Source organism: Cnephaeus nilssonii (genome assembly GCF_951640355.1).
Source record: "Cnephaeus nilssonii genome assembly, chromosome: 2".
NCBI classification, from domain to species: domain Eukaryota; kingdom Metazoa; phylum Chordata; class Mammalia; order Chiroptera; family Vespertilionidae; genus Cnephaeus; species Cnephaeus nilssonii.
In genome coordinates this window covers 90,912,399-90,926,810 of record NC_137073.1, presented here as the reverse complement: position 1 = coordinate 90,926,810, position 14,412 = coordinate 90,912,399, and the positions used below count along the sequence as shown (strand labels likewise).

Here is a 14,412-nt window from a genome sequence, read left to right as displayed (position 1 = left end):
TGGCTGGACCAGGGTCTGACAGGCTCTAGGGTAAGTTCCAAGGCCTGAGGAGGAAGGCTTCCTGCCCAGAAGGACAGCAGGCATGAGAAGGAGCACATGAGCCTAAGGCTAAACTTATGAAACTATGGATATGTAGACTGGGCTGAAGGCTTACATGCTAAAAAGCTGAACAGCTGAATTGTAGATCACAGATTTATTGCAGCTGCCAAACCTGAGTGGCACACATATAGGGGAAAAAAGGCAAATGGTGGAGTTGACATTTCCATGGAAGATGGTGGTTAGTGTAAGGCACCAAGGCCCCTAGAGCTGAGAGACAGAAGTCAGAGCACAGAACTTAATCGAGAAGCAAAGAAAGGTGACTATGCAGAGAGCAAAACGAAGATTCAAGTGGAAGCAAAGAAAATAAGGGCATGCATGGCCGGAAGTATGAGCATATCACTGGAAATACCAGTGAAGGAGAAACCAGAATGAGACCTAGGGATGATTCCTTTAGGGTGGTGAAGACTTTGCAAACAAAAAGGCACCCAAAGATTTCATTACAAACCCACCATTTTTAAAAACACCAAATATAATGCCATATCTCATAGCTAGACTCGTAAAGTTTTTTCAAAGACAGTTAAAATATTGCTTAAAAAAACATGTCATATAGTTACTTATATTTTTTAATTGAGTGAGAAAATAAATTGTTTTTTTTCACTGTAAAATAAGTAGAAGTCTATGTAAAAAAAAAAATAGAAAAAAAGCACTGTAATACCACTACCTTAATACAGCTACTATTGCAGTAATTTTTAGCAGTTATAGTCAGATTGTATATAAAATGTTATAGTTATTGTTTTCCAATTAACTCTTTGCATTTTTAAGCCACATGCATATTTCCAAATGAATTTTAACACTTACGTGATATTTTATCAAGTGAAATTTCAAATTTTATCAATCAATTCTCCCACTGCTCATCTAATTTGGGGCTACCATAAATTACGTAAGGGTACACATCAGCGTGTATAATTTTACATTTTTATGCCTGACCTAGAAGTAGAAAATTACCAGTGTCTATGGTGGGAAATTTGCCTGAAAGACTGAAAGGAGAATGGCAGGCTTATTTTCAGACACAATTTCCATGGGTCACAGACAAGCCAAAAGATTTACCTGGAAGAAATCTTACAAAACGTGGCATGAAATGAAATCTTGGGCAGCAGGGTGGGCTGTCTTCAAACAGAGGACCTAAAGCAAACAAGTGGAAAGATAAGAAAAAAATTAATAAAAACAGGCTTAGAAAACAAATACTGCAACTTAATTCCTAAGATTCATTATAATGACAAACACCACTAAAAGTAGGGGCATAAAAATAAAAAAATTTAAAAAACCACTCTTCTTCTTGTACATCAGTCCTAAGGTAACCACCACAAACATCCCAGGAAGACTGAAGTGAGGAGACTACGAATGTAAGAGGAGAATGAAAGCCGAGGACATGTACTTCATGGAACACTAGAGGCCCAGTGCACGAATTCATGCACAGGTGGGGCAATCGGGCTGGGCCAGCCAGGAGGGGCCGTGGGTGGTTGGCAGGCCGGCCGCACCCCATGGTTGAACTCCCAGTCGAAGGGACAATTTGCATATTAGCCTTTTATTGTATAGGAGGATAAGGGAAAACTATTTTTAGAAATTCAAAACATAAAAAGATTTTTGTTATAATTGAAATACTGGGTGATATAATATGCTTGTGTTTTAATTCCTTTCCATTTTAATCAATAGGACTGGAGAAAAATAGAGAGAAATACTACTAAAAACTTGGTTTGAAAAGCCATTCATCAATACACGGTTTAGAAAATAAATAACTGTCCGCTGGAATGAAGACACCTCCAAAGAGTAACTATTATCCAAGATCCAAGGACAAGGTGCTGAATCTATGTAGCTCGCAGGTTATGAAGTGTGTTTTGAGGTTAAAGCAAAGTTCTGTTTTGATAAACTGTAATCTTGGAAGTTCATATTACAGTAAAGTTCAATAGATTTAAAATATTAACTAATGAGGTTTTCCCCAATGCACATAAATCAAGCTAATTACTTATAATAACTGATACCATCTTCTTACATATCAGTTAGGAAATGGATAATGGTAATCTTAGGCAACAGACACTGTCAAATTGTATTAAAATAAGACCCTTAAGAAGTTATTCGTGTCAGATGATAGCAAGCATTCCTATGAATCACACTTTTCCCTGGGTATTTCAAAAAATAAGAGAAATTTCAATTATGCTCCCCCCACCATACACCACAATTTTCTTTATGCATCACACTTTTCTTTAAATCCTATTATTTACCTTTAAGATTCCAGTCATACAATTCCAAAATATCTCTGAATAGGAATAATGAAAAGAGTTCAAGTCCCTTCACACAAAAATTCTGAAAAATAAACCAAAATCAAATTACTATAATTCTGCAAATATATATTAACTGAAGGTTCAACTTGTTCTAGTCAAGTGCCTTAAGAAGTGTCTGTTGAAACTATCCTAAAACCATGTACTTTCCTAAAAAGTTTGACCACCATCCTACAAAGAACAGCTCATTGGCTTGAGACACAAATGAAGTAGGCAAGCATGGCTTTAGGTTTCCTAAGAAAATGTGAACCCAGTCCTTCCCAATGTACGAGTAAAATGATGTGAAATTAAAACACTAAGTCGTCTTATGAAGGGAGTTAAACCAGAGACATGGAAGCATTGAACAGAGTGCGGAATCTTGGAGGGAAGGTGGGTGGGTGGGAGGTAATCAACCAAGGACCTTATATTCATGGCCCATGGACACAGATGAGGCCATGCATATACAAGGTGGTGAGGGCCTGGGGTGGGGGGACAGACTAGAGCGGGTCAATGGGGGGGAAAACGGGACATATGTAATGCTTTCAACAATAAAGAATTATTATTTAAAAAATAAAATAAAAACGAAGTCGTCTTTATGTCATATTTTTCTAACCCAATTATAAAATCAGAATCTCCTGGGCACTTTTTGTTAATTCAAGTCACACACACACGCGCGCCAGTAGGCTCTGATAGGTTTGTCCCGCTCACCCCACCCCTGCTCCCTGCCATCCCCCAAACACTCCCAGAATCACTGTTATAGAGTGACCATGAATAGAGGTCTTTCATGCCAAAAAAGTTCAAATTCTTAATGAAGGCAAATAAAAGGGCTACGAAAAACTACAAAACTTTGGACCAAAATTTCTCCAGTAAACAAGCTTAACAGATGATATATTTGCAACTAAGACATGTCTCATAATTCTTCCTTCCTATTTGTTTTGCTCGGGGTTCATAAATCACCCTGCGTGAGATAACTCCAGACTCATAAACCTTTACAATAGCAAATGAAGGCTTATGACCTTAAAAATCAAAAGGAAGCAAAAAGCCCTTTTAAGCTAGAGAATGAGGGGGGTGGCCCTTTCTCTTTAATTCTTTTTGAAAGACAGGTAGAATTACCAGGACTTGCTTTGAATGAAATAGGTGCAAACTAAGCATGTATGTCATGCTTATCAATTCCTGCTGGTGCCCGGCTGCCCATGACAGAGCTGCGCTGTTAAACAAGGTTTGCAAGGAGAGCCGGGGGCTCAGGAAATCGACCCCAACTCCAACACAAGGTTAAGTGCACAGGCTTGTTTGCTGTCTAGTTGTTATTTCTTAGTGTGATTTGTTGACATCACTAAATTCAAGATCAGGCAATGAATCATTCTGAGATTCACATTAATCTTGCTTTGGAATTTTAAACCTCTTGCATATATTTAGATAAATCTGCTGCTGAGCAGCCGCAATGAAAAACAATTAGGAAAAATATGTAAATATATGGGAAGAAAAATGAACCAAGCACCGATCTTGTCATTGGAGATAATGAATAAGATTATTCCAACAGCTATCAGATTCGGTTTCACTACCCTAATTTCCTCTGATAACAACCAGTAATCAAAGTCTGTCCCCTATCCAAAACAAACCAGAAACGAATGTAAAGTTACTATCAGTAAATGCAAAACAAGGAGTAATGGATTCAGAAGTTGAAAAATGGCCCGAATTTTAACCTTGTTCCTAGAGCTCCATCTCACTGACCCTTGCAACAGTGACCACAAAACGTTAGGGGTATTCCTGAGGCCAAAGCCAGAGCTGGCCAAGTCCAATGCTTTCAAGATATAAGTGTGGAATAAACAAAAGACAAAGCTGCTAAGCAATCTTCTGCCTTACCTCAGGCATCATCTCTTCGATGAAATGGATCGTGTAGTCTATGTTGAATCTGATCACTTTACACAGTGGAATCTGCAAGAATAAGAAGAGGTTCAGTCTGCAACACCATCCCCGAGGCTCACAATGAGCACGTGTTGGCAACCTGACCCAGAAGACCATGACCCAAACGAGAAAGTTCCACTTAACCTAAGCTGCTCACAATGCTGCAGGCGAGCTTGACCACAACTGCTGGTTTTCATGGCAGGCGCCCAGCTGGCCCTGCCTCTACAGGAAACCTGCATAATGCTGGTGCTTAATTAACTGTATGAGCAACAACACAAACGTGACAAGAACCCATTAAAACCAACCAAATTGGCTCTAAAGAACTAATAAAACCACTTAAATACTTATTTTTCTCGTTTTTTTAATCTTTCAGAACTTTGGCTCTTCAGGCAGATCAGGGATAGCAGGCTGACAACTCATCGGTTACAGATTCCTAAGTCACTACGTGCACACAAGTCAAGCTGTCTATCTGGCTCCGGAGCAAAACCAACCGTGGTAATAATCATAATAAAGTATGATAAGAATAATAATAGATAGCATTTCCTGAGCCAGGCGCTGTTCTAATGCTTCACATATTGTCACCCATGTAGCTATCCCTATGAGATAGGCACAATTTATTATCCCCCTTGTACAGTGGGGAAACTGAGGCAGAGTCATCAGACCCTTGCCTAAGGTAACCAACTGGTAGCTGGTGAGTTCAGAAATGTTGCTCTACACCCCAGCCAGCTCTAAGCCACTAGAGTATAATACCTCTCATTACCTGTTCTAATACTCAGGGTTCATGTGAAAATGAAGGCTCATGTTAAATAAATCCACACCTGTCTTGTTTTACCAATGTGTCATCAGACACTAGCCTCATGTCTAGACATAATAGGTTTTCCTTAAGTATACTTTTGAATGAAGGGAGGAATGAGAAAGGGAAGGTGTGGAGTTACTGCAGTGGTTTGGCTGATTACTTGGGGAAAATAATACTCAGAAGCCCTAGAGATGTGTTAAGTCGGTTTTTCTAGGCACTCAATCTGTCTGTCCATAAGACAATTTTATATAAATGTAACCGTTTATACAAACCATAGCAATCAGAAAGGAACAAATTTTAATTCTACCAAAGGAATGGTAAGTAAAACAAAAATAGTCTTATAATGCCATCTACTGGAAAGTTTTCTCAGAAATGAAATTTAGTTCTTAGGTGCTTTTTCATTTTTTTAAAGGATAATGGCTGATTTGAGTAAAACTCATAATTTAATAAGAGATCCATATTCAACCTTCTTATGGTAATAAATGAGTTATAAAACAACTGAAACAACAGGCTAAAGCCACTAACATTTTAAGGTCTTTTTAGTCCTATATTTAAAAATGATGTGAGAGCTACAAATTTGGGCATCATTCATATTTTGTAAATACCTACTCTTTGCTAACAATGACGTTTAGGTTCACCCTAAAAGTCACAGCCCCTACCATTTTAAAAGGCAAGGATCTAAAAAAAGAACATAGTGCAATGTAACTTGTAGGTACAATTAAAAACAAAAATGCAAACGGAGAGTATAAAGTTCAAAAGGACCAAAGGAGGTAACATTTGAGTTGAGTCTTCAAAGAGGGGCAGGGGTTTTCCAGGTCATCCAGGAAAACTAACTTGGGGAAGAGCAGGTATTTAGTTTCTAGCAAGACAAAGAAAAGAGAACCAGGGGAATAACAAGTGATTTAGTTGTTCAGGAATAAAGTGGGTGGAGAGAGAGAAGCAAGGTGTTTCTAGACAGGAAAGTATGAACTTTATCAACGGTCGCCAACCGGTGGTCTGTGAGGTCCAAAAGGTTGGCGAACACTGGTTTAAGGAAACCTTTGGAGCAGCAGTCGCCAACCGGTGGTCCGCGAACCACTGGAGGTCCGTGAGGTCCGAAAGGTTGGCGACCACTGAACCATATTATGCAAATTTTACAAACAATGTAAAATTCAGGGCTTATCCTATCAATGAGAAGTCCTTCAAGCAGTTTGAGTAAGAGACCATCACAGTTCACACTTTGGATGAGTGGCTAAGTAAACGGTGTGGGGATGGTATGGAAGGGAGCGAGGCAGGAAACCAGAAGACCAGAGTCTACTGAAACAGTCCAGGAGCCAAATGAAGAGAAGACTGGAAAAGGAGGGGAATATTTTTAAACATAGGAGATGTGACTGAAATACACAGTGACCATTCTGATGTGGAGGTAAGAAAGAAGAAAGAATTGAGAATAATTTCTGGGTTTCTGGCCTAAGTGACCAGACACATCACAATGGCATTAATACAAAGAAATTCATGGGGTACTCCCTGAGTACTCAAACTCAGTCCGTGGGAAAGATGACGAGTTCGGTTTCGCACAGGTTGAGGATGAGGTACCTTAAGGGGACACTAACGTGGGTATGCCCAACAGGCAGTATGAAGTTGCAGTGTGAAGCATGGAGCCCTATGTCACAGCTATAAATATCAACTTGGCGGGGATCAGGATATGCACAGGAGGAAAAACCGTGGGTGAGCCTCCATTACTCAGGGAGAGGGTATCCGAAAGAGAAAGGACTAGAGGCCTTGGGAGCAGTAAGGAGCCAGGCAGAGAGAGAGCACAGTGGCAACCTGAGTCCTTCTCAGACACACCATTGGGAAGGCAGGATCTCCGCTTCTATTCAAACTTTCATCTTCTCTAAGACACAGAGAGAACTTGTCATTTGCCAACATAATCGGAATCTCGATTGATTGGAAGCTTAATTGGCCAGATAATATAAATACGTACCATCATTTCTTAAAACATCTTTGGATACTGGCTGACACTAACTCCTATCTCACCATACCAAAAACAAGCAAAAAAATAAAACAAGACAAAAAAAAAACTCCTAAAGAAAACACCCCTTTCAAAAATAAAGTTAAGTTTAAAAATAAAAAATAAAAACTTCCTCAACTCTACTACTTCCAGCCACTAAATGACCAAATCCAGTCCGGTGAGGCTGCTGGAAATGGGAAGCCAATGAAGGCAGGAGGAAATGGTCCTGGGGCTTTGTGGTGCTTTTGTGGACAGGATAAGATATTATGCACCTAATATGTTTATCTTTATAATTTGATTATATTGCCAAAGGCCTTAGTAGCATCAGGTATTATAAGTACTAATAACTGTATTACATAAAATGATTAAATTCTCCCGGAACGTTCTATACTTAGCCAACAAGGCTTTCCATCCACTTCCATTAAAGTTCTGAAGAGAACTTGTCAGAACTAGATTTGGTTGAGATTCTCACATTACAATCATTTGCATGCCATTCTTCCTGATGTGCTTGCTCTCTCCAACAAGAAAATGAATCAGATCAGTACAGCGATTTAATAATTCCCTTTCTTGGGAGGTTACTTCAAATTCAAGAGGCCTTTGATAGATCTAATTTCTATGAACTGTACAACACTCAGCTTAATACTCAATTTATTTTATCAACATCTCTAACATAAATGATGGGGCTTATCTTCTCATTACAGAGTTAAGTTCTCAAATTTTGAGAACTTGAATATTTTTATATAAAATATATGCAGAAGCCAGGAATTTTCCAGTCCTATATTTTATTTTATGATAACAGTAACAACTACAATTAATTTAGCATTAACAGCCTCTCAGTGCCTAAGGGATTTTAATAAAGCTCATAGAATCACTTGTCCAAAATCACAGATATTAAGAATTTGTTTTTAAAAACAAAAAAGAATTAGAAGAAAGATGCAAACCCAAGTCTTTCTGACATATTTTCCAAAATAAGAACTTCAATATTTATTGTGCCAAGCACTGTATGATAAACACTTTTCATGTTTCATCTCATTTTTTTTTTACAAAAGCCTATTGCTAAAACTAATACCTCTATCTTAAGATAAGAAAGGCTTATAAAAACTGAAATGTCAAATCATACAGATAGTAAGAGGAATTCAATAATGTTTAAAACTTTGGTCTCTCTGAAGCCAAACTGCTTTCCTTCTTTAATGAAGGTGATCCTAAAAGTTAAAGTAAGATCTACACTACTCTAGGGAATAAAAAAATAAGATGATAGGTATTTTAAAATATTTTCATGGTAACTAAATTATTTGTATTTGCAAATCCTTTGAAGGGCAAAAAAGAGAGAAGTGCAATAGGGAGGGGAAGTTGGACTAGAGGACTTCTCAAAGCCTTTCCTACTCTAAGACTAGGAGATTTGGTGTCAAAAAGGTCTGAGTGCCTCACTGAGACATTTAGAAAAAGACAGCAGCCCTGGCCAGTGTGCCTCAGTTGGTAGAACATTGTCCCATGCACAGAAAGGTTGCTGGTTCGATTCCCAGTCAGGGCACATGCCCAGGTTGTGCTTCTGTCCCTGGTTAGGATGCTTACGGGAGGCAACCAATCAATGTTTCCCTCTCACATCAATGTTTCTCTCTCTCTCTCTCTCTCTCTCTTTCTCTCTCTCTCTTCCAAAAAAAGAAAAAAAATTTAATATATTTACAAAGACAACAAAACCATCAAAATTCAAAAACTTCCTAATGCCTTTTCATATAGATTGTTTAAGAATAGTCCAATATAAAATTATGTCACTATGTAAGGTGACAAATTTTAACTAGACTCATTGTGGTAATCATTTCACAATATATACAACTATTGAACCATTATGTTGTATACCTGAAACTAACATGTTATATATTAATTATACCTAATTTTTTTAAAAAAAGAATGGTCCAATATCATACTCTTTAGTATATACTATGGTCCATCCTGGAGGTAAACAAATGATTTTATTTTTACATTTACAATGTACTCATCTTCTCAAAGAAAATTATCTGGGATAAAATATACTGTGGAATAAAAACAATAAGAAAACAATTTGTTTTAAATTAGTATCACTACTATGGAATCATGTCCACTTATAAAGAAAAAAAGAAATGATAGAAAGAAACAAGGTTTGGCAAAGATGAATCTTTACTCTCCAGAGGAACAGAATTTCAAGTTTTAAGTAAACAATACTAAAATAACTTTTCAAACTGCATAATTTCTTGTAACCAAACCAGAAAGGTTAGAGAACATTCTATTTTGAGGTAGCTACACCATAGCTATAACTCAGTAAGTTCTATAACGACGTCTAGGCTGGATAAAGTATACTGCTGCACTCTCCGTGAGCTGCCAGCAAATACACTCTATGTCCAAATGGAACACGGAATAAGACAATTCCCAAGACTGCCAGCTCTGAGACAAAGCTTTTGACTCCTAAGATACAGAACTTCCATTTGAACCGATTACTAACAGAGCAGCCTTAATACCTGTATAAAAACATCATAGATCTGTATGTCAGACAAAGTCCCTTAAAGAAGACATATTCCTGGGATTCAAAAGCGGAAAACTGCATGAAATTAATTCAGGTTCCAGATGTCCTAAACCAGCTCTATTTCTTTTTCTATTGCTCAGAGACTAAACAGCAAATTCTTCTTAAAACTTTCCAACCTTCCTTTGAAGGACACCCAACCCCAAATAGCTCTGACATGTTACTAGTACTCCACAGTTTATCCTTCTTTTTCAATCTTTCACACTCTCAAAATGTTATTCTGAGATGTTTACTTACACCATTTAATGGGAAACAAACCTGTGACTCATTAGCACACATGTCACACTCCCACCTGACACAGCCTGCCACAGACTTCCTGCAGCTCACGCAGAGGGAGGACACAAAGTAAATGTGACTTAGAAGTCAGGTGAAAGGAAATTTATTTTGAGTTTTAGAAGAATGAAGGGAGGACAGGGAAGGTGGGGGTGCAGGGACAGGGAAAGGCAGCCAATGAGCACATACTTACATTAGTTAGAGGGGCGTGTGCAAACATAGAAAATCCTTCAAAGATATACTCATGGTCATCATATTCTATAACAGTGGGCCTGTCAGTCTGAAAGCATACAGAAACACACATTTGAATTAAATAACGGCATGATTTGATGTGCACAAATCCATCAGACACAAAGCAACCACCAGGAAAAATATCAGGACTCCACAAACTTTCTCAATGTTTGTCCAAACATCAGGGAGAACTTAAAAGTTTAATTTTAGGAGAAATTGTCTGGCTTGGTGGAATTCTCTGGCTTCAGTAATACTTATATACTGAGACAATCAAGACATTTTGTCACAGATGCCAAAAAGGGGGGGAAAGGCTATCTGACTTCATTTTCTAGGAAATTGCTTTATTTAACCCACAATACTACCAGTGCTGTTCTTACTGATCTATATTTCTGAACAAACAGAAGTCCTAACAAGAACAAGATAATAACGCAGCTGACTCAAAGCTCGAAATGAAAAAAAGACTCAGGTCATGATGGTCAAGACTAACCACCTGGAAGGCTCTGAAAGGCCCGGTGCCAGATCTCGGCCCTCACAGCTCCATTCCCAGGGCCTCCAAGGAGAAGCCACCCACCAAATGTGTAACAAAGCAATTCCTGCATGATGCCCAAGATCTTAATTACTGAAAACTGAGTCTGTAATTAAAACTTACAAATGCTGCTCTATGCATGAGACTCTCTTCCTTATGCCATTCTTATAACCCACTATTTTTAATTCTAAATGCTAAATATGGAATTATCAAGACTAATAACCTAAAAGATATCTTTTTTACATAGGTACTGAACATTATTCTTTTAAACTTTTCACACACACACACACACATACACACTAGTACATTTATCATAAATGTCATTAATGATAAAGGCCAATTTTATTAACATAAAAATAGGATATTTTAAAAGAAAGAACGTTTAAGAACTGAATCACTATTTAGTCTATTCACATTTTAACCTATTTACACACATTCAACCTATTTACATTTTAAAATAAATGAAATCTGATTTTGTAAGGAACTTACTAAGAAGTTTGTAGGAGGGGAGACGGTAATTCGATAGTGGAAAAGTCTGCCAGCATTGTTGGTCATAGGACGACAGGGCTTGATGGCCTGAGGGAAAGAACATAAGTGATATTGAAAGTAAATAAGCAAAGTACTTTTATTTAAATTAGACTGTATTTTCTAGCTGCATGTCTAACTAAAGAGGTTTCTGTGTGCTCCTTCACAGGATAGCAGGAAAGAACAGTATTCCATCTTCCATTAATTAGACGAATAAAAAAGGGCTGGCTGGTCCCCAGTATTCAATTCATTTCTTCATGTGCAATAGGACAGTCTCATACAACATAAAGATCTTTATAAATCTCAATTTAGCCGAAACCGGTTTGGCTCAGTGGATAGAGCGTCGGCCTACAGACTCAAGGGTCCCGGGTTCGATTCCGGTCAAGGGCATGTACCTTGGTTGCAGGCACATCCCCAGTGGGGGGTGTGCAAGAGGCAGCTGATCGATGTTTCTCTCTCATCAATGTTTCTAACTCTCTATCCCTCTCTCTTCCTCTCTGTAAAAAATCAATAAAATATATATATATAAAAAAATCTCAATTTATATCTCTTTTTTTGTAAAATAACACAATAATTGAATTTTGGCTAAACTCCCAATAAACTGAAAAAAAAGGGACAGGAAAAATCACCTCCGGAGGATTAGCAATATGTTTTAATGGGGGCGGGGGAGATAGTGAACAGAAGGGACCAGAAATGAAGGAAGCGTGAGAGGTGGTGGAACAGGATATCGTGGAGCTTAAGTCAGGAAAAGGAAAACTGACCGAGTAAAAGAAGCATCAGTGGACTGAACCGTGGGTGTGCTGTGAGGGACGCAGAGATGCGTGCCCCAGACCATGCACGGAAGGACCGCTGCCCAGTGTGGAGAGAAGTATAAAGGCCAGCCAGCGAAGCCCAAGTCAACGGGCAATGCTCATTCCTCGGCTGATGGGGCTTTGTTGGGGCTGACTCATAGTTTGATTAATCCCTCTGTCCAATCCTGCTTACACCTCCTTCCTTTCAAAGAAGCATCATGCGCCCCAAACTCCATCTTAGCATCTGCTTCTGGAAAATCCAATGTGGGACAGTTGGTACCAAGAGTGACCCAAAAAAAGCAGGAGAGATAAGATGGGGTTTGGGAGAGAAATCACTTATCATGCAACTGGCAATAAAGACCCCATTATGGGGGTAGGTGGAGCACACAGCCCCTGGCACTGGATGGCACACCTACTGAAACTTTCAAAGACGATGAAATGGGAGGTGTACCAATGGAAGCAGGGGTTTAAGACTATGAGAGAATAGTAGCTATAAGGACAATGAATAGATGGCTACTCTACCATACTCCTCAAACTTTAGTTAAATCACCTGAAGGGCTTGCTAAATCTCAGACTGCTTGCTCCACATCTCCAGAGTTTGACTCAGAAGCTGAAGTGGCTGAGAATCTACATTTCTAACAAGTTCCCAGGTATATGAATTAATCTACAGCAGGGGTGGGAACCTATTTGCTGCCAAGGGCCATTTGGATATTTATAACAGTCTCAGGCCAGACAAAATTATCAACTTAAAAATCAGCCTGCTATATTTGGTCAAACATTTCATTAACTCACCCCTAATGCCTTGGCAGGGCCAGACCAAGTGATTTCACAGGCGTTATAGGACCCGCAGGCTGGACGTTCCCCACCCCTGCTCTATAGACGTGAACAGCAGAAGAGACAGGAAACTGAAAGCCAGATGGGAAAACTAGAGGGTCTGTTGGGACACACAAAGAAGCTCTCACCTGCAGGGAGAGGTCAGAGCAAATCAGGACCAAGCCCAGGGCTTATCAAAGTCAGAGTGGGTGGACCTTAAAGACAATTGACAGCCAACCAAGATAGGTCTGCTATGCCAAAGTCAGGGACCTGAAAACATCCCCACCTCACATCCCCTCACCCCAGGACCCAATCAGTCTCCCCTCCTGGCTGACAAGACCTATAATTAGGGTCATTTCCCGACATAGCCCAGCTGGGGAGGTGCTGGGAGGAGTTTATGCCCAGAGGACCTGTAAGCACTAGCCAGTGTGTGCCAGCAGGAGTCTGCACAGGACCGGAGGCTGAGAGTGCCTGAACAAAAGGGCCAGAACACACAACTCCTTAAGGAAGACTTTACTGGTTTGGGAGCATTCGGGGTTCCAGGATGCCAGGAGATGCTGGCAACTCCTTTCTAGGGTGTCTCCTAAAAGCATGAAAAAGCGATGGCCCGCTCAGAGTAAAGTCAAAATACCAAAACTGTCATGATGGACAGAGGAGGAAGAAATCCAAAGATTCAAGGAAGTGGGCACACTGGAATGGACTGAATACCTATGACTGGAAAAAAATATACCAGATAATCATATTCTATGGAAAGCCCGGAGGACAGGATCAAAAGGAATGTGCTGGTGCAGGGGTGGCCTTCTGTGCAGGCCAGGGCTGACTAGAGAGGCTGTCACAGAGCACAGCTTGCTGACAGCAACCACATGACAGGACTCTGAAACAAGGGAGGCCAGACAGACGACGGGCTGTTACAAGCTAGGTCACACGATTACCATGAGGACCAGCAAGATGGAAGGGGCAGCCCAGGAAATCTGACACACAGTCACGTAAGAGTCGACAGAACAGGGTGTCTGTCCTTGGGTAGAAAATAGATGGGTAGCTGACAAGAATACCAACTTAGTTTGTACCAACAGAAGAAATCAAGAGTGATGACCAAGTGATGGAAGGGAGGTTGCTCCAATAAGTCATGTTCCCTTGCCCAGTTCCAGATCTGATCAAGTTTTTTGAACTGATATCCATTGACGAAAGAGGTGGACCGTTCCCAGGAAGCCTTGCAACACCATTTCAAACAAAATGTTCATGACAAAATGTCCTTCCCCAAAGAACCTATGGCCATTTACCCAGGTAACAGTTCATTAGAGAAAGAGGAAATCCTGGCAGTTCAGATGCTGGACACAGCATCTGAATCAACACTAATTCTCAGACACTGAATGCCTGTCCTCATTTTCCAGTCGAGTGGGGGACATGAGGCCAAGGTAGCAAACAAAATCTTCATCAAGGTCTGGCTTACAGTAGGTCCACTCTGTTTACAAATCCACCCAGTGGTTATTGCCCTGGTCCCCAAATGTATCTGGAATTGATGAAATTGCCTAGTGGCAATTAATCCTGAGATTAGTAAGAATAACTTATAAGAATAATGGAGAAGAGGCGGGTGAGAAGGGGGTAAAAGAAGGGAGAGAATTGAAAGGGAGTAATTATATATAAATCCAATATGTGA

General features: G+C 39.7%; 1 protein-coding gene across 5 annotated transcripts in view; it reads right to left on the bottom strand.

Moving 5' to 3' along the window:
• DROSHA (drosha ribonuclease III) overlaps positions 1–14,412 on the bottom strand; it is a 103,403-nt gene that overhangs the window by 63,640 nt on the left and 25,351 nt on the right. For all 5 annotated transcript variants that reach the window (XM_079779751.1, XM_079779750.1, XM_079779752.1 and 2 more), the window contains 5 exons: positions 11,116–11,202; positions 10,063–10,149; positions 4,218–4,289; positions 2,319–2,400; positions 1,147–1,221 (listed from right to left, as the gene is read on the bottom strand). In XM_079779751.1, the coding sequence (XP_079635877.1) occupies positions 1,147–1,221; positions 2,319–2,400; positions 4,218–4,289; positions 10,063–10,149; positions 11,116–11,202 (403 nt within the window). The remainder of the gene's footprint in view (positions 1–1,146; positions 1,222–2,318; positions 2,401–4,217; positions 4,290–10,062; positions 10,150–11,115; positions 11,203–14,412) is intronic.